Below are 21,073 nucleotides of genomic sequence, written 5' to 3'. Positions count from 1 at the left end.
TGGTTTAGATATGAGGTGTCGGCCCGACAAGCACAATACCTAGGTTACCACACACACTCTCTGACTGGGAACCTGACCCATTTGGGAAGAGAAACTTGGCTTCAGTTTTCACAAAGGAAAAAAAAAAAAAATAGGAAGAAGAAGATATGAGATGTCCTCTTGAAAGCTCATATGTAAGACAATGTAAGAAGATTCAGATTGAAATGACTAGATGATGAGAATTGTTGAGAGTTGTAACCCCAGTGAATTGATCCACTGATAGGGATTAACTGGGTGGTAACTGAAGGCAGGTAGGGTATGGCTAGAGGAGGTAGGTCACTCAGGCTTGCCTTTGGGATTTATATTTTGTCCCTGGTGAGTGGAACACACACTCTTTCTCTGCTTCCTGGTAGCCATGTCTTGAGCTGCTTTCATTTACCACACTCTTTGGCCATGATGGTGTACTTTACATTGGACCCAGAACAATGGAGTCTGTGAACAGAGACCTTTGAAACCATGAGTATCAAATAAACTTTTCCTCCTCTAAAATTCTTGTCAGGTCTTTTGGTTAAGCAGTGAAAAAGTTGACTAAAGCACTAGGCAAGTGCTCTGTAGTGGAGCATAGCCCCAAACACTCCCTTTAAAATCTCTTCTAGTCATTGTTATATCAGAGATCCTAACCAGCAAAGAAAGGCAGAAGAGAAATAAGAACTCAGTTACTAAGTTACAAACTGACATGATTGCTATTATAGAATATCCAAATAGTTTACTGGCTGTTATGATCATTATGTATCTTATTATTAGAAATAATGATATTTAGCAAGGTGGTTAAATGAAGACCAATAAACAAGAATCAGTTGCCTTTCTGTATGCCAGCAACAAACAGAAAATATCAGTTAAAAATTAAATATTTTTAAAAAAGTAGTTACTTTAAAGCAGACCCAGTTATACAGAAAGATATACCAGTTCATAGGTAGCAAAATTCAGTATTGTATAGTTTTCTTAGCTTTCAAAAATGTTTCTGTTGATAGTATTCCATTTAAAATTTTGTCGGAGTATTATAATGACCTTTAGAAACTGATACTAAAATTTTTGTAGATAATCACAGGCCTAGGAGTAGTTAAGACACTCCAAAAAAGAAGGAAAATAACATGGAAGGTTTGCCTGAAACATAAAAAAACATTAATAATTTTGAAAGTGTTGTATTGGTGCAGGAATAAATAGGCTCTGCCAAAAAGATTTGCTTATAAGAAGTTGAATTAGATTGTATGTGACAAAAAAGCAAGGGAGGAGGATATCTATTTTAAGTTTTGATATGGGATAATTGATTATCAAAATGGAGCAAAATTAAATCTCTAACTCATATTTTTATGAAGATAAATTCCCAATGAGTTTAAGTCCTTAGTATGAAAGACAAAATGGAAAAATTTTTGAAGAATATATTAGAGAATATCTGTATGATCAATATTGATTTTAATAATACATTTAAAAGATAATTTAAAATTATATGACATTGAAATGAAAATATCCTCATTATTAAAAGGTACTGTTGAAAGTGAAAAGAAAAGCAGTAAACTAAAGGAAGATACTGATAACCTACATAAGTAAGCAGAAGAATAGTATGTATCATGTCAGGCAATTCTGATCTATTTTACAAAGGTAAATGACCCCATAGAAAAATTGACAAAGGCACTTCACAAAGAAGGAAAAATAGGAATTGTAGGTAAACACATGAAAAGATATTCACCTTTGTTAGCCTTTGTTAGGGATTTGCAAGTTATAACTAGTGACATAGCAGTTTACACTCACTCACTTAGCAAAAATTTGGAAATTGGGCAAGAGCAAATATTGGTTGTTGTGTTTTTTTTTTTGTTTTTTTTTTGTTTTTTGTGGTGCTGGGGATTGAACCCAGGGCCTTCTGCTTGTGAGGCAAGCACTCTACCAACTGAGCTACATCCCCAGCCCCTGTTGGTTTTTAAGACATGAAAAGAGAAAAAGATGTGCTGGAGAAGATGTGTTCTGTGTCAATCTATATTCCATGGTAGGCTACTTAAAAATACTGCCATAAAATACCAGGACTAAGAGGGGAGACTTGCTGCCACTTTAGTTTAGAAGTACCAATGTTGTTCATGTGGATGATAAGAAATTGTGTATTAACTTTTATTTAAAACAGGTTTTATTTTTCCTCCCTGGCTTTTTATAGTCAGATTATCCCAGAATTGAAAAAATTTTACCTAGTTTTATTTTTTTTTCACCTTCATTTAGTTTAAGGTTTTGACTATACCTCTTGTATTTATAATGGTCAAATATGTATAGTAGACCTATTGGAAAGCTCTCAATAGATTTCCTATACATTCCTGTCTGAAAGGTTAGGAAATGTCTAAAGGGAATGTGTAGGGGCCCACAATTATGAAAATGCTACTTTTTATTAAAAAGTATTTTTAATACTTTTTAATAAAAAGTATTTACTTGGTAAAAATAGAGAAGGGAACCAACAGGAAGGAAGATATCTTTGTTCTAAACATTACATTTCTATAAATGGATGAAATTATTTTGCAAGCATAGTGACTATAATGTTTCTAATTTTTGGTATTTGAATTACTTTTTAACAGACAGTGGATTTAAACCAGTTATAATCACAGCACCAGCAAGTGCCAGGGTGGTAGATGGAGACTTTGCGATTTTGTCCTGCAATGCCACTGGAGTGCCAGTTCCGGTCATTCATTGGTACAACAGCCACGGATTGATAACCAGCCACCCATCTCAAGTCCTTAGGTCTAAATCTCGAAAGTCACACTTATTAAGACCTGGTGGCCTTGATGTGGAACCTGTCTACTTCATCATGTCGCGAGCTGGCTCAAGCTCACTCTCTATTCAGGCTGTTACTCAGGAGCATGCTGGGAAATACATCTGTGAAGCTGCAAATGATCATGGCACCACACAGTCAGAGGCGTTCCTTACAGTTGGTGAGTTTCCATTAATGTTTTTCCTCAGTTGCATAATGTCCTTTTATAGTAAGAGAAAAGGTAATTTGAAATATATCATTTTAACAAATGCAGCAGTCTCTAAATATATATATATTTTCCCCTGTAACAGTGAAAGTAGAACTGTATTTTGGGGTATTTTTCTCGTGAGTCAGATGAACATCCTTCTCCATTTCTAGTGGTTTTGTTAAGTGCACACTTGTCAAATAATATGCTTTTACTTGGGAGCAAGTTCAAACTATAACTTGACTTTGGGATAAATGTTTTTGGTTTTTTAAGCTACTGATAATGCTATTGCAGACATTTTTTAGATAAGCCCTTGATAAGTACAGTATTCAAAGTCTACAGGTTTGCTTTCATTGAGAATACAGACTTGTGGTCCTGTCAACTAATACCTGTATATATGTATTTTCCCTATCTTATTCAAAGTCATTTTTCTAATAGAATGTATCATAGTATTTATATGCTACTGATTTTTCATGATGATAACTTAATGTTACATGATTTTTGAAGTATAGGCATACAGAATGACAATAGTTATGAAAATTAACTCAAAGTTAATGCAATTTGAATTCATACCTTATATCATTGGTTCTCCAGCAACTGATTGGTCAGTTGAGGAGATCGTTGCCCTGTTTGTCTTGTGAGAGTCAGAATAAGTGCCTTTAGTGGTAGGCAACCAAGGTCCCTGCCCTAGGCCTCTGCATTGAAGGGCTTCCTGTGGTCCCTTTCTGGATCCTCAGAGCCCATGGAATCAAGGTCAGTGCTTATCCTGATCCTAGAGTTCACATTCTTGCTAATGGATAACAGGTCTGGGACTCCAGAATTCCTTGCTTTAATGAATTCACAGTCTGGTTCCACACAGTCTTTTTTGCCTGGCCTATCCTCCACAGTATGGACCACCCCATTAGTGTATGGGTGCCATTAAACCAGAGGTAGGATCAGTGAGTGGTCTTTGGCAGAAGAGTGATGTTTGAAGTGGGCAGAGTTTGGGTATGCGTGATCCAGTTTATTTACATATGCAAACAAGGAGCTTCTAGCTCTTGATGAAGCTGGAGTTTGGGAGATAAGTGGGGAAGGCCTGTGACTTCTGTCTACCTTGGGCTATTCCAGAATGGCAGAGGTAGAAATGATGTGGAGATGAGGCCTGTGTTCTGTTAGAACCCTGGTTCTGACACACAGAGCTTTAATCCAGGGCCAGTTACTGAACTTTGTGCTCATTCCCTCACCTGAGTAATAAGTGTAGTGAAGGTGCCCTGCTCACAAGGTTGGTAAGGTTGGTGTAAGATTTCAAGGAGCTAATACATGTAAGCTTCTTAGAATTATACCTGGTAACAGAAAGTTTTCCATGAACATCAAGTGTTAGGTTATGATGATAACTATTAACTATTATTATAGGTTTCCATTGTGGTTGAATTTAGCAAAAGAAGAAATAGTTGTGATTTTAGTAACCTTAAGAACTCTCATAAGGTAGTTGAGTGTTGTATAAATTTATTCATATATGAATATGTATATGCATGTACATGTTTATGTACCTATTCCATTAGGCAAAAGTAAGAGTGACTACTCAAAAGTTGTTCTGTTTGTGATGGGTGTAATGCAGGAACTGCTTGGGTGGAATTTAGCAGAAGTGATTATTTTATGTAAATATATGAAATGAGGAGACATACGTGTCATGGTTGATGGAGCTAGATATTTTGTCCAACTTTTACAAAAATCTGAAGCCCTTAGAAGTTACACAAGTTAACTTGTTTAGATTAGAGGATCTTTAAGATTCTCTCCTGCTCCAGGATTTTGTGCCTTTCTAAACACCATTATAATGGATAACTATAATTTAATAATAACTACATAGTAACCATCATAACCTAATACTTGGTATTTATGTAAAGCTTCTGTTGCCAGATGTGATTCTAAGCACTTAAAGGATACCATTTTTATATATGGTGTCCTATCAGCTGCATCCTATCTATGAGTTCATCTATTTTCTCTCTTTCAAATGCTATGTAGTAATTACTGAGACCTAGATGAGTTTATCAAAACTTGAAGCAGTGCTTGAGAACCCACTTCTTTACATAGGAATCTAAGCTTTATTAAATTCTACTATACTGAATCATTTACTTTCATTGTGAAGGGGAGAGTAAGATGGTCCAAGAAAGAGTTGACTCCCTCTTTTCTTTTTTTCTCTCCAATGACCTTGGGTTTTTGAGGTCTGGATGTATATTTGTGGAGTGAGTTATAATTCTTCAAGACAAAAATGGGAGTTGGCCTGGGCTTCCTAAATTAGTGTGGGGTGGGGGTTGCTGGTGTGCATAGTCACAGTGGGAAAATCTTGGAAGATGTGGTTATATTCCTTATTAGTCAGGAAACTCACATTGCCATAGTTTTTATCAGTCTCTTTCTAATTCAAAAACAATCCATTTTAAAAAAGAATGTTAGTTGTCTATTCCACCCATTTTGCAGAGTTGTTTTGAAGATAAATTTAGATACACGTGAGAACACTCTGGAAAGTATAGGCAATCTCCAATTTACAGTGATTTGATTACTTAAGATTGCTCTACCTTTGAGCTACACCCCAACTCTTCTTTAATTTTTAGTTTTTGAGGCAGGGTCTTGCTAATTTGCTGAGGCTGGTCTCAACTTGAGATCCTTCTGCCTTAGCTGCCCAAGTTCCTGGTATTATAGGGCATATGCCCTGTATGAAAGTGATATTTGTTGAGTAGAAACCCGTTTAATAGAATTTTGCTCTTTGCCTGGGTTAGTGACAAGAAGTATGATACTCTTGTCATATGATGCTGGACAATGGCAGTAAGCTGCAGCTCCCCATCAGTTAGTCCATCACAAGGGTGAACAACCAACACTCTATAATGTACTGTGTTGCTCAGCCATCATATTTCATAAGAGTAATAAATGTATTTCCAACTTAACTGTATTTTCCATTTCCTTTAGGTTTTTGGGTCGTAACATGGCCATCAATCTGCTGTTAAGGCCTTTAAAATCATATTTAATAGCTTGTGAGTGCCCAAATTATATAATTGAGAACAGCAGAGGATAACTGGATTCCCTTTTTAATAAGTGTTGTGGAAAGCTTGCGTTGCCCCCCAAATAACAGAAATGAATTTTAATATCCTTGCAGTGGACAGGCAGCAGCATAAAATTTTTTTTTTCATACCTCTGTATAATGTGTCATGTGGTGTGGGAACTGTCCTGAGGCCAGACACCACTTCCCAGTGGTCAGCTGCCCAGAGAATCCATGAAACTACTAATGATACAAAGGTCCTTCCACATTACCCCAAGCCACAGCAAATTACCTCCAATTGGAGAGTTCATTTCTCTGCATTAACAGGCGCTAGATCAATGCTGAACATCCACTACATGTCTGACTCACTAGGTAAACACAGCCATTCCAGGAGCAATGTTTTCAAGTTGTCTCAGTGAACTTAGTTTTCTTCTATCTTACTTTCTCACTAGCTTCTTGTTTTCTTGATGAAGGATGCTCTGGGATGTCCTTTTTCTCTTTAAACTAACAGAGAACTGGCCTTACAGTTTATCTGATTTTCTTTGGTTCTCTTCTAAAGTGCAGTGGTTCTCCTAAAACACACCCCCAACCTTTTACCAGGAATCTGACTTCAGTGTAGCTATAACACCACACTTTTTTTGCTCGGTTCCCTTCCTCCACAAAGGAGTGAATAATAGGAGACCTTTTTGTTGCCAGTATTAATAGCACTTGAGAGAAACCAAGCTGTCAATCCTTTATATTATATTGGCAGCATATTTGTTTTCATAAACTGATCTCCTTTTTTTCCACAGGAGCACCACAAACATTCTTCTGCCAGCTGTTGTTACTTAGTCTCTCACAACCCTAATTTCTTCATCTGTGAAGCAGGAGGAAGTATTACTCTTTACCTAAGAATGTTGTTTTGAGTATTAAATGAGATTATGTTTATTAAACGTCTTGCACAATGCTTGGCACATAACATGCGCTCAGTAATTTTTTGAATGTATGAGCCTATTTTCTCAGTGCAACAAATGATTTTTATTTTCCCTCTGTATATTCTGTATGCTATTAGTATACACAGTGGGCAGAGACTGTGCAAGACAGAATTCTGGGATATATCTTTGGAGACTAGCTGCCCAGTAGGTAATGCTGTTTAGTACCAAGTATGTTAGGGATATCTACTTGTTTTATCAACAGGGGATTGAACTCAGGGATACTTTGCCACAGAGCTACATCCCCAGCCCTTTTCACTTTTTATTTCGAGACAAAATCTCAATTCCTGAGACTGACCTTAAACTTGTGATCCTCCTGCCTCAGCCTCCCAAGTCAGTGAGATTACAGGCATATGCCACCACGTGCAGCTAAAAAAAGTCTGCATTTTCTCCGTGTATGTTTTTGGTTCTTCTGTTAAGGATCCAATGGCTGTATCTGTGTGGGTTGTCTGTGTCCTCTATTCTTTTCCGTTGGTCTGTTTGTTTTTATGCCAATACAATGCAATTTTTGTTACTATAGCTCTGTAGTATCATTTGAAGTCAGATATTGTGATGAATCTGTATATCACTTTTGGTAGTATGGCTGTTTTAGCAATGTTAATTTTGCCTATCCATGAACATGGGAGGTTTTCCATTTTCTAGTGTCTTCTTCAGTTTTTTCCTGTGTTCTAGGATTTAGGCCTTTTACCTTCTTTATTAGATTTATTCCTAGGCTTTGTTTTTCTTTTTTTTTAATGCTATTGTGATTATTTTTTTTTTTTAATTCTGTTTAAATTGTTTTCCTGATTTCTTTCTCAGCTATTTCATTTTTGGTTTATGGGAAAGCTGTTGATTTTTGTATACTGCTCTTTTGCTGAATGTGTTGATCCGCTCTAGCAGTCTTCTAATGGAGCTTTTCAGATCTTCCAAGTATAGGATCATATCATTTGCAAACAGTGATAATTTGATTTCTCCTATATATATTCCTTTTCTTTTGTAATTGCTCTGGCTAGGAATTCAAGTACTATATTGAATAGGAGTGATTGGAGTAGACATCCTAGTCTTATTCTGGATCTTACAAACTGTTTTCAATTTTTCTCCATTCAGAGTGGTGTTGGCTTTGGGTTTGTCACATATAGGCTTTATGATATTGAGGTAGGTTCCTTCTACTCTAGTTTCTTCACTGATTTTTATCAGGAATGGGCATTGAACTTTGTCAAAAGCTCTATGTTGGTCTTCCAAGCAATTCCATTGCTTCCCTCTTCCTTAAAGGTAGATTGTTATAAAAGCGTCTATTGGGTGGGGTACCTATTGCTCCATAACTGATTACCCAAAGATTAGTGACTTAAAACCACAACCCCTTTATTATTGCTTGTGATTGTTAATTAGATGCAGCAGGGCAATTCTTGGACTGGCCTTGCTGGGGTTTATAATGCAGTTGTAATCAGAGGGCACCTGGGGCTGAAATAGCCAAAGTAGCTTCACTCACATGTAGCACCTTTGTGGAGGCACATCTCTGTCTCTGTCCATGGAGTGTACTCATGGCTAACTTGGACACGTGGTATCTAGATTCCCAAGAGCACAAATAAAAGTAGAAGTGTCAGGCCTTCTTCAAAACTTGAACACTGGCTGGGGTTATGGCTCAGTGGCAGAACACCTGCCTAGCATGTGTGAGGTACTGGGTTCCATTCCCAGCACCACATGAAGAAAATGAAAATAAATAAATAAAGGTATTGTGTCCATATAAAACTAAAATTATTTAAAAAACAAAAACTTGAACCTGAATTCAGTGCAGGAAGGTGAATTCTGGAACGTATCTTTGTAGACTAGCTACCTGGTAGGTAAGATCCTAATTCTTGACCCTTTCTTATTATCTCTTTCACCTTGTTCCCGGTGGAATGTATTGCACAGTGTGTTTCATTTATCAGCTGGAGGTAAAACCTAATGTTCTTCAACTTAAAACCTTTGAGTTTGAACTAACAGATTATTATTGCAGAAGAGGGAGTATGAGTACACAGCAGAATGAAAATAGCACCTTTAAGCCTCTCAATTATTGCATCATGTCATTGGTTTTCCAAACAATTCATTTGTTCTCCTCTGAGCAAGAGATTTGCTACTAGAGATTAGATGTTGTCATGAATGATACGTTGACATACTACGTGTTTTAAGTTCTAGGGCTCTAACTGTGCGAATAATATCAGTGTGGGCAGTTATATCACTAATTGGGTAGAAAATACTGACATAATGACTTCATCAAGTTATCTTTTCTCATTTTCTTTCTCTGTCCAGTTCCTTTTGAAACAAATACAAAAGCAGAAATAGTTACACGTACTGATGCTACTCAGAATGATGAAAGAGACCAAAGAGATGGTTCAGACTCTGGCTCATTTCCAGTGAAGGTATATCCAAGTGGAGTGGAATCATCATCAGAGAAGAATGCCAGTAGCACCTCTGTCCCCGATGCCCCCATCATCCTGAGCCCTCCACAGACCCACACGCCAGACACCTACAACCTGGTGTGGAGGGCAGGGAAGGATGGCGGACTGCCCATCAATGCCTATTTTGTGAAATACCGAAAGGTAACACCTACTCGATTGTCACTTTTATCTTCTCACACCATAACCTATTTGTGTAGTGTTAGTTTTTATCTTTTACATTTGTGGAGGGGCAGGACACAGAAAAACAGTGCTCCAGAAGGATGAGTCTATCACAGATAGCCCTCCAGTCTGGCTGGAGTGACCAGGCTTATGACAGCAGTAAGAGTGACATCTGAATGATTCCCCCTAATTGGGATTCTAAACACCCACTAACCACTTATCATTTTTTTTTTTTTAAATTTTAAAACCATAATTCCATTCCTTGCAAACATAGTAGAATGCAGTTTATTCAGCAAATAGAGCAACTTCTTATTAGAAACAACTATTTAAATGAAGTCCTCTGGCATAATCTCTGACTTTTGTTTGCATTTTGGGCTGTCTTCTTAATTGTGTTAGAATCTTATGTTGCTCTGTCATTTACTTTGGTGGATCTTGGGCCTTTCTTACTCATTCTTCAGATAATGTTTTCCCTTCATGGTCCTCCTTGAGCTTGTATTAAAGCAAAATGAAAATGTTCCTCTCTTTATTTAACAAAATAAACCAATAAAATGAGAGGAGATATAGCCATATTTAAAATCATTTTTCTTTGTCTAAGACATTTTGGTATCTATTATTTAATTATTTGATGACCATCTTTTTTTAATGACTGGAAAACCTAAGGTGATGATATTGGGAAGTTTATCCACTGTTTCTGTTGTGATGATTCTAGATGAGGAAAGTAAGTTTTGCTGTTAATATTATCCATCCTAAAGCTTCCATGCAGTATTCTCTCTTGGTTTCATTAATCAATAAACAACTGATTAGATCTCTTTTATCTCCTCCAACACATATTGAACAATGTCAAAACATGAAGGAAAAATGCTATAAATATATAACTGATAGGCACACAAACATTTAATATACTTTCTTACTCTATCATATATTTATTCTATATGTTACATATTTCCAATAATATTACATACTTATTTTTCCATTAATCCAGTATGAAAGGTAATATTGTCCCCATTATAGTTCAAAGGGAGTGGACTCAGGGAGGGCCAGTGAGACCAGGAGTCTTCTTACAAGAGTTCTTCTTCCTTATATTTCTTAATGTGGAGAGTATTGTGTCTCTTTTGCTTACAGTCACCTTCCCAAACTCCTCTAGAATTACGTGAATTCTTTTTATTAAGTTTGAATGGAAAGTTCCTGCCCTCCATCTCCCATTGTTCTTGGATTTCTCTTGAGCAGCTAGATGATGGTGCTCGTATGGTGGGAAGCTGGCACACGGTTCGAGTTCCAGGAAGTGAAAATGAGCTGCATTTAACTGAACTGGAGCCATCTAGTCTTTATGAAGTTTTGATGGTGGCAAGAAGTGCAGCAGGTGAGGGTCAGCCAGCCATGCTCACCTTCCGAACCAGCAAAGGTGAGTATGACTTTGTATTGGAAAAATGAGCTGGCTTTCTTGATGTCAGTTTATTAGTAAGAATCCTTCTAGATAGTAGAGAGTTTATATATAAGTGACCTAAATAAGCTCATTATAGCATCTTTTTTGTTCCTGCCACATTGGAGCAGTTGTATTATACTAGTCCATCTAATATTCCATAAAAAAAAAAATATATATATATATATATACACATATATATATATATACACATATATATATATATATGTCCTAGGGATTGAGCCCAGAGGCACTCTACCACTGAGTTGTATCGCTGACCCTTTTTATTTTTTATTTTGGGACATGGTCTTGCCCATGCTGGCCTCAAACTTGCAACCTTCTTGCTTCCGCCTCCCAAGTTGCTGAGATTACAGGTATGCACCATGCTCCACAAATAGTTTTTGAGAGCTTGTGATATGCAGAGCTTTAGGATAGGTAATGCAGGGAAGACAGAGATGAACCTGATAAGAGCCATCTCAGTTGAGCTATGCTTTGATAGGGAAGATAAGATGTATGCATAAATATCAGCAAGACAGAATTTGATTCTGTTCAGGTAATATTTACTGAATGTTTTTGTGTGTTGGGCAGTACAAAAAGTAGACAAAACTCCTTGCCCTTGCGGAGCCCACATTTTATTTGGGAGACCCTTATACTTAGGTTATAAGTCTTTTTAGAAGGTGACCTCAACAAGTGAAACAACTTAGAGGACAGATATGGAAAGTGTATTGGAGGTGGTTATAGTTTAAGCAGGTGACCAGGGAAGTCCTCAACTAGCAGCTGGCTACAGAACAACTTGAAAGAGAAAGTAGAAAACCACATGGGTATCTGGGGAAAGAACATTCTTAGTGGAGAAGAGCAGGTTCAAGGCCCCGGGGTAGGGTATGCTTGATGTGTCCCTTAGGAATACGAAGGGGCCACTGTGATGGGAGCAAAGTAAGTGGGGAGGCTGTTTTGGAAAAGTGCTCATGGAGATAGCAGGGTGGAGAAATCACACAGTGCCCTGTGTGCTTTGCAAGTAGTTTGGCTTTTCCTCTGAGTGAGCTGGAGCATTGAGCAGAGCAGTGATGTGGTGTGTTAACAGGTGATTCTGTGCTAACAGGGAAGTTCTGGCCATGGGATGCAGGTGGACTGGAGAAGAACAGGGGTGTAGGCAAAGACACCTGAATATGACAGGTGCTAGGAGATTCCTAGACAGGGTCGCCAGAGTACATGGATAGGATCTTCCTGTGGAGCAGCCTGGAGGGAAGGCTCGACTGAAGATGCCATCATGGCTGAGCCAGGAGTCCGTGCGTGAAGATGGGAACAGGGTGGAAGGGTGTTTCAGTTTGCCACTATAATAAAAGGGAGATCTAAAGATGGGGAAGAAATTCTCTATTAGCTTTTAAAGATCATTCTATCTAATTTCTAAGTCTGGACTGGAAATAATGAGAACTTCTTAAATGTATCTTGGTTTGATTTTCACCATCAGTCCTTAGTTATCTATAGAGTCTGGCCTATAAATTCAGAAGAATAAGCATGTATTACAGTTTTTTTCTTTTTTAAGAATCACCCGATGTCACTCTTTGCTTATGAAATATTGAAACTTACTGTGACCTTTTTCCTGTGAAAGAATTTATCAGGAGTTCTTTAAAACGAATTTTGTTTTAAAATTAAGGAATATGTACAATGAAAAGAAAAATGGGCTAATAGTTTAAAGCATTCACTCTCGTCCTTTGGGTTTTTTTTTTTTTTTACTTGTGTTGTTTTTTTCTATGTTAATTAAGATTAGTATAATGAGAGAAGACACTTTTTAGCTTTCTTTTAAAGATACTAGAAAAAGACAAAGTATTTTATCAGTTCTTAAGTATATATAATATAGGTGTTAGATTTTGATGCTGTGGAAAATAAATTCATGTCTATATCTATATACCAATTAAGTTTCACGGTACCTTTTTTTTTTAAGAAAAAATGTTACCTACGATAAGCTTACGTTGCTGCGGTTTTTGTTTTGTTTTATTTTAAACCTTTCTAGAGAAAACAGCATCATCAAAAAGCTCCCAGGCCTCTTCTCCACCTGTGGGCATCCCTAAGCATCCTGTGGTTTCAGAGGCAGCAAACAACAATTTTGGAGTGGTGTTTACAGATTCTACCAGGCATAGTGGAGGTAAAGAAAGAAATCTTCATTTTATTTATTTGTTTATATGAGTAACTTCCCCATTTCAGGCTTTTGGGAAATGGAAGAGAAATATGTTTGTTATGCAAATGATATCCTTCCATGCAGCTCTGATAGGTTCTATTTCAACCATTTTTAATGTCCAGGATTTAAACATTGGCAACTCAGTATCCTGATTGGTATTTTACTTAAGAAACTCAGCTTCAAAATGTTCTGCTACCAAATTTTTAGAACTCATGAAAAGGGGTTTTCTGTCTCTTCTTTAGCAAGAAAACTAAATTTATGTTTTCAATTCTGAAAATCTGAATTATGGCATGTTCTGTGACTTTTCAGAATATATGGTGGTACAATGTTAAATTATTTTACCAAAGATGACATGTCATATTCCCTACTATTGCTGTATCTAGTTAATCTTCCGATTTTTAAGCTTTTGTGTAGTAAAATATTTAAAAGACTTCTTTTTAAAATTTAAATTTCACTCTTATCAGGTTTTACCTAATGTGCTATGCCCCACCCCCAATATGCTGGGTATCAAACCCTGGGTCTTATGCATGCAAGCCCATTGAGTACCACCTCCAACCCCCTAATGTGCCTTTTGTGATTGTGCTAATGTGTTGGAAAAGACTTCACATTTCACTGCTGAGCTCTAAGAGTTTGCAGATTTCTCTCTCATATTTTTATATTTTTCCATGGATTGATCTCAGTCTAAAGGAGGTCAAAACACTTTGACTCTCTTCAATATCATCAGCCTTGCTTTCCTCAGTTCTTCCACCTCAGAGGAGGCACATTTCCAGTATCTTAAGTAGATTACTCATGTGGATATCAACTTTATGTGACTAAAGCTACCATCTGAATATCAAAAACTTATGTATTTAACAAACCCTGTGGAAGACACTGTACTAAATGCTGGAACAGCAGACAAAAATAATCCTTGCTTTCATGGAGTTTACAGTGGATGATAGAGATAGCTAAACCCACACCAATGAGTAGATGAAATTGCCAGTGAAGCTCAAAACAACAGAGGAGGTAACATAAACAAGTCAGGAACAGCAATTTTGATTTATTCTGCTTGAAATTCTATCCTTGGTATTATGGGTCACAAGAGAAGTACTCAAGTCCCCTACTTACAGAAGAGGATGAATAGCAACAAGAGAAGCTCTTTAGCAACCGGAGCAAAGCCTCAGAGGACAGGAATGACACAGCGAGGTGAAGAAACAGGAAAAGAGGTTCTGGGCAGAGACATCTCCTTATGCAGAGATGGCCAAGTGACTGTGCTTCGTTCAGAGATAAGAGATCTTGTTTACTGTGACTCGTTGCTGTGAGGAGTAATGCTGCCTCCTGTGTGGGGGAGGCAGGTACAGGTACAGGTGCCTCCTGTGATACCCGAGTTTAATCTTTCCCCAGGAGCTAAAGAACTAAAGGATTTTAAAGATGAAGAAGGGAGGAATTGCAAAAGATAAGGCTGGAGAAAAAAAGATGGCGGCGACTGTGTGAATGGAGAGGAGGTCACATGTGAGATAGAGGATTGGAATCGACATTGAAGGAGAGAAGGCTTGGGCAGCTAGGGATCATTTACCACTGTGGCTAATAGGAGGTTTTAGGTGAAGATTATGAATTCAGTTCTGAAAGTCCTGAGTTTGGAGTTATCCAAGCAGAGAAAACCCTAAGAAGTGACTTACTTGATCTTTGTAAAGCTTGTGAGGAAGGTAGCTTAGCCATTTTATACACTAGGACATGAGGCTCCAGGAGGCCTAGCAGCGTGCCTTGGGTCATATAGACAACAGCTATTCAAGTCCATGTCTTCAAACTCCAAATCAGAGCGTTTTCTTTTATATCTTGTTAAAAGTCACATACTATTTCTTTTAGATAATAAAGATATCCTTCTCTGTGGAGGTATTTTCCCCAATAACTTTCTTCTTCTATTTGATCCTTTGGTATTTGATGAATTTGAACCTCACATGAATCAACAGAAAAAAAAGTCATTTGGTGTTCTAGTATTTAAAGGAGATTCACTAACAGTTCTGTTCATTCTGTTTTCATTGCTTTCTAATTAAAAGGAATACAGTAAGTATTAAGGTTGCCCACTTTGTATATATTCCTTTTTATCAACTTGTTTTTAAAATGCTACAGTTTTCATGTAGATACTGTGTTCAACATTATTTCTTTTTTTCTTACGTATTTGGAATGAGACTTGAGGAAGTGTTGGGATGGAACTATTTTGCTTGAGGAGTGTGACTTAGGCTGGAGAGACAGGGCTTCCTTGGCAGCTTCACCAGGGCCCAGTCACCACGGCCCAGGGTTGGCCCTCCACTTCACAGCTTTAGAAACTTGATTGTGACTATCATTGCTCTCTTGAGAAACAGCTCACATTTACAAATTTCACAGTGACTAATGTAAACTGGAATGGCAGTTTAATAGTTTGCAGTGTAACTGTCATACAAGCCAGATCGTTTCTATCAACATCCTTCTTTCGTGGGAACCAGGTGGGAAGCTAGTTACATGATCACCAGATTACTTGGTCAGTGGGATGGGTTAGGTACATGATTTAAATGGGTGGTAAACTTTTCTACCTGCCATTGGGGTCTGGTCCTTCTAATTTGAGGATGAGGGCATCCCTTCCCTTGATAGTGCTCTTTGAAAACGCCCCAATATTAGCTCCTGGCCCCATTTTTTTCATGTTCATGTGGATCGTCTAACAGCACCTTTCTTTGGTTATATATCTTGTCTTCCTGCTTTCATCCTGAGTAGCATTCTTTCCAACCATTATTATCAATATTGATTTTATAGTCAAATTTTATCTCTACTTGCTGCTTGCAATCTGTGTTTTGGAATAGCAGTGCCTATTGTCTTGAGGTAAAATAAAAATAAAATAGGATATAATAGTAATAGTTAAAATAGGATATAATAAATAATAGTTAAAATAGGATTTAACAGTAATAGTTAATGTTACAATCAGCAGGTTGCTGAATGTGTCATATATTTTAGGTGGATGACAAAGAATATTTAAATAAGATAATGCATAATTGTGAGAATTTATCATAAACTATAACCACAAACTTAAAGCACCAAATAATAATTTCTTAAACATTGTCTTGGTCATGAATCCAAAATACCATAGTCAAAATTATGCTCATTAACTTAGTCTTTCAGAGCTAATTGTCAAGCCTACAGATCATTTTACTTTTCCTTCCTTTTATTTTCTATATTTGGTCATTTCATTTCCCATTCACTTTTAATGGTAAATGGAACATAGCCACAATAGTATGAACTCTGGCAAAAAGTTTAGTGAGGAACCTTTAATAACATGAGGTTTAAGATTTAGCCCTTTTAGTTTATTTAAGTTATTCTTGTCTCTGACACTGTGGGTTATTGTGGAATGAATGTTTCCATTTTCAGTTCCAGAGGCTCCAGATCGGCCTACCATCTCCACTGCATCAGAGACCTCTGTGTATGTCACTTGGATTCCCCGGGCAAATGGCGGTTCTCCAATTACTGCCTTCAAGGTGGAGTATAAGCGATTGAGGACTAGTGATTGGCTGGTAGCAGCTGAAGATATCCCTCCTTCCAAACTTTCTGTGGAAGTTCGTAGTTTAGAACCAGGTAGTAATATTCAAATTTTTTCTTTTCTTCTTTCTCTAAAATTTTTTTTTAACAGTGCTAACTTTAAATGCAGATTTTTAATAATCTTGTGGTTTTCTTTTCTAATTGTTAAAGTAATGAATGCTTATTCTTGGAAAATTTGAAGATAAATGAGAGATAAAGAAAAGAATAAGTCACCTGAAATCTTCCCATCTAGAGAATCAGTGTTTATATTTTGGCATTTTTCTCCTTAATATACCCCTGTATCATGCCATAAATATTGTTTGTGTCCCCTTTATCTCATATAATATCAAGTGCATTTTCCATTATCATTTAAAGTTCTTCAGAAACTCATTTTTTAATAGTTATGTATAATTTACTTAAGCATGTCTGGTTTTTTTAGTGGTATCAGGGATCAAAACCAGGTCTTTGCACATTGCACATGTTAGGCAAATGCTCCATTGTTGAGCTATACACCCAGATGTTAACCAGTCTTTACTTCTGGGTTTGAGATTGTTCCTGTTTATTTGCCATTTGAAATAATGTTGTGATGAACATCTTTGTATGTATGTGTTTTGCTATAATAGAATGTTATAAGAAGAAAATCTTATTATTTCACTAAACTTGTTTGATTGGATGTTGACTCTTAGCACAGTTATACTCACTCCTTAGTCTTGTGAAAATGAGGCCGTTAACATTTCTTCTATAAGTTTTGTTTCAGCAGAGAATTTTCTCCCCACCCCCCAGATCTTGAGATTATATTAAAGAGATTAAGCCACAAAAGAGATAAAAGCTTAAGGCATGATTTGTTTGGATTCATGATCATATTAATTTCTGGACTTTTAAATGTACACTAGTAGGAAATGCCTGTGTTTGTCTAACTGTGTAATGTGAGGAGCGTAGGACTGCATTGGTATGGTTGAGAAAATGCAGCTTTGTAAATGTGGTTCTGAAGCTGAGTAACATTTTAGAGGCTGAAAATACTATCTCAGAAGCCCAGTGATTGCTTTTGAGTGATTAGTAAACTTGACATTAGGATTTTGATTTATTCTTTAGGTTAAGATTTTTAAAAATTCACAACCCTTAGCTTTTCTTAGAGTTCTTAATATCTGATCCCCCCCAAATTCCTTCTGTGGTCATTTACATCTGCTCCCCCTTATCCTATTATCTTTGAAACCAGAATGTCATTTGCTGTTACCTTCATGGTACCTCTTTATGTATGTAGTCACTGTGTTAAATTTTGGCCAAGTTGCTTCTTTCATAGTGGAAAAAACCTAGTATTGAGGATAAATACTTCATCTAATCCTGGCTTGGATGGGTGTGACTATGAGTGGGAGGGTGAAGAGTGACTGTCCCTTTTCCTATTCTCTACCTACTCCCTCTGTGTCATTAATCTTCCCCAGCTTTTGTTCTCGATGACTCTATTCTAATAATGTCTTGAGATCCTGAACCCCAGGGATCAAACAACTATCTGCAGTTGATTGCAGTTGGCAAGTGGGCTGAATTCTGTTTCCTGTGCCAGCATCTGAGTGTGTGGTTGCTGTTGTTAGACACTCAAGCACAACTGCCATAGTTTTGAGTAGTCTGCCTTCAGATATGGCTTTGAATGGTTATAGGTTGTTTTGTTTTTTCCCCAAAAAGGTTCAACATACAAATTTAGGGTCATTGCTGTCAACCATTATGGTGAGAGTTTTCGGAGTTCGGCTTCCCGCCCTTATCAGGTGGCTGGATTCCCCAAACGGTTTTCCAATCGACCCATAACCGGACCTCATATCGCCTACACAGAGGCTGTTAGCGACACACAGATCATGCTAAAGTGGACGGTATGTAAACATCTTCTCTAATGAGAATATTTCCTGGTTTGTTTCTGTTAATGATTTAATATTCTCATGAGGTGAGCAGCAGGTGTTTTAATTGAGGGGAAGTTGAAAGGCATCAGTTTTTGTCTAAAGGCAAATGGTCTAAGAGGAGTGGGGCTTAACGTAAAATTAGTGTTTCCACAGCTCTCATCCAAGAGTTGTCAACCTACTTACCATGTTATGCCTTCAAACCTAGTGAAGTACATACTGGTTTATTTTTGTTTGGTCCAGCAATTAGCTAAATGCTCTGATTATCTTTGAACACCTTTGAATTAAGTTTAAAATGTCCATTAAATATGTTTGCAAAATGAAGCAAGAAAAATATTACCATGCTGGTAAAGAAATCTTAATGAATATGACAATTAACATCCTTTCGTCTTTGACAAGTCTTTACTTCTTTTTGTAGTATATTCCATCAAGTAACAATAACACTCCCATTCAAGGATTTTATATCTATTACCGACCAACAGATAGTGATAATGACAGTGACTATAAGAGGGACGTTGTAGAAGGTAAGTCCACTGGCAAGTCCCACAAAGGAACTTTGAGGGGGACAGGGCTGATAAACATAAACTGCACCATCACAAGTTAAGATAGAGTAAAAAACTGAAATGGTATATGCACTATCATTGTTGAATTTGTCTCAATGAAAGCCAGTTTTTTCCAATATAGTACTGTACATATGCATTGTGGAAATAGTTACAAAAGTTGGGGGCAGGGGATATGATTTTTCTGTAGTTCATCTGAAAAAGATTTTGATTTCTTTTTTTCTAAATGACCAACAACCTATATATAAATATCAGTGGCAACTTCTATCTACATTTAAAAAATAACATCTCAAATGTTTTCTTAAGCATGTTATCCACTTTTGGAGATACTAAGAAATTGGGATGCACTTAAAGAAAAAAGAATGTCGCCACGATGGTGAAGTGTGTAGACATGGCTTTTCCAGTATTTAAGACGTAATTCAGAATTCTGCACACAGTTCCCGTCTCTACCCTCAGCCATGTCTCTGGCACTTCTCCCTTTCTCACTGGGTGGCCTTCTTTCTGCTTCCTCATGTGCACCAACACTTTTCTTGCCCCAGGACTGTGGCAGAGGGTAGTTCCCACTACCTACTGTACCACTGTCCCCACACTTTACCTAGGTACACCCACTTTTCTCTGTTGGATGCTTAAATGTCACTCCCTCATATAAATCTTCCCAGAAGTTCTAACCACACCTTTTATTTCATAGACTTTATAAAAGTTTAAATATGTGTGCATTTGAAATCATTTGCTCAATGTTGGTCTTCCCTACCAAATGTTAACCTCCCCTGGACATGGGACCTTTTCTCTCACTGTTCTGTCCCCCAGCCCTTAAAATGGTGAGGTGCTCAGTATTGAATGAATAAATGACTGTAAATGGAGTCTCAAAAGAACAGTGGACTATCTGGTGATGCTCAGACTAGAAAAAGAAGACTGAGAGAAGCAACACAATAGCTGTCTTCAAATATTTAAGGGCTGTTATGTGGAAGAGGAGCTAAGTCGGTTGGGGAATGGGAGGTTATAAGGAAATAATTTAAGAACTTTCTAACATCATGTCTAATGTAGATTTCCTCACAAAGTAATAGTCTCCCTAGCTTTGGAAGCTGGATACCTTGTTGTTGTTCTCCTCTCCTCTCCACTCCCCTCCCCTTCCATCCCCTCCCTTCCCATCTCTTTCCCTTTTCTTTCTTATACTCGTTATTGAATCCAGAGCCTTACACATGCTAGCAAGTATTCTACTACTGAGCTACACACCAGCGCAGGGACGCCTAATTCTTAGTAACATCTTGGATGGTTTCTTGCTTTGGGAGGAGGTCTTTTTTCACTCCCAGATTCTCATTCTTTGAGATATTAAATTTCTTGACTGCGAGTGCAGCTCAGATGTAGAGTGTATGCTTAGTGTGTGGCAAAGTCTTGGGTTCAATACTCAATATCAAAATTTTTAAAAAAATATTAAATGTTTTAATGGATCATGTCAGAAAATTACCCTAGGCCACGGTCATTTTTCATGACTGTTGATATCAGAGGCTACATATAGTTTTTATTATAACCAATTTCTTTTTAAAATTTTTTTATTCATTCTTTTTTGTTATATATGACAGTAGAATGTATTTTGAGATACAGACATGGGGTATAACTTCCCATTTTTATGGTTGTACATGATGTGGTTTTACATCGTGTGTACATTTTATGGTTGTACATGATCTTATCTAAGTCTTCCTTTTAGTCATGTGTTCATATATGAACACAGGAAATGTAACAAATTTCTTTAAATATGCTAGGTTACATTTCGCTGTTTCACTCTTTTTAATATTTATCCAATGGAATTTTGTTATATAATGAAAATTTTATGATCTGAGCTCTTATACTTGGCATATAGTAAGTACATGATAAATAATTTTTAAATGAAGGAATGATTGTTTCTCTTCTGCCATAATTTGTAGCGGCAAAGCTGTTCTGTGCTTTTAGAAGTTAAGCTAGTAATTCTCTCGAGGGAGAGACAGGGCTGCA

The 21,073-nt window shown here is 37.1% G+C and overlaps 1 protein-coding gene across 13 annotated transcripts in view; it reads left to right on the top strand.

The window, feature by feature from the left end:
• Window positions 1-21,073, top strand: part of CDON (cell adhesion associated, oncogene regulated) — a 94,874-nt gene that overhangs the window by 42,910 nt on the left and 30,891 nt on the right. For all 13 annotated transcript variants that reach the window (XR_013757739.1, XR_013757740.1, XR_013757741.1 and 10 more), the window contains exons 8-14: window positions 2,592-2,945; window positions 9,219-9,508; window positions 10,754-10,928; window positions 12,958-13,089; window positions 16,495-16,698; window positions 18,319-18,500; window positions 18,943-19,048. Coding sequence is in view for 10 of the 13 variants with exons in the window: in XM_079104012.1 (XP_078960138.1) it covers window positions 2,592-2,945; window positions 9,219-9,508; window positions 10,754-10,928; window positions 12,958-13,089; window positions 16,495-16,698; window positions 18,319-18,500; window positions 18,943-19,048 (1,443 nt within the window). In the remaining 3 variants the exon portion in view is untranslated. The remainder of the gene's footprint in view (window positions 1-2,591; window positions 2,946-9,218; window positions 9,509-10,753; window positions 10,929-12,957; window positions 13,090-16,494; window positions 16,699-18,318; window positions 18,501-18,942; window positions 19,049-21,073) is intronic.

This window comes from Sciurus vulgaris (genome assembly GCF_902686455.1).
Source record: "Sciurus vulgaris genome assembly, chromosome: 11".
Lineage (NCBI taxonomy): Eukaryota > Metazoa > Chordata > Mammalia > Rodentia > Sciuridae > Sciurus > Sciurus vulgaris.
This window is presented reverse-complemented; position numbering and strand designations above follow the sequence as displayed.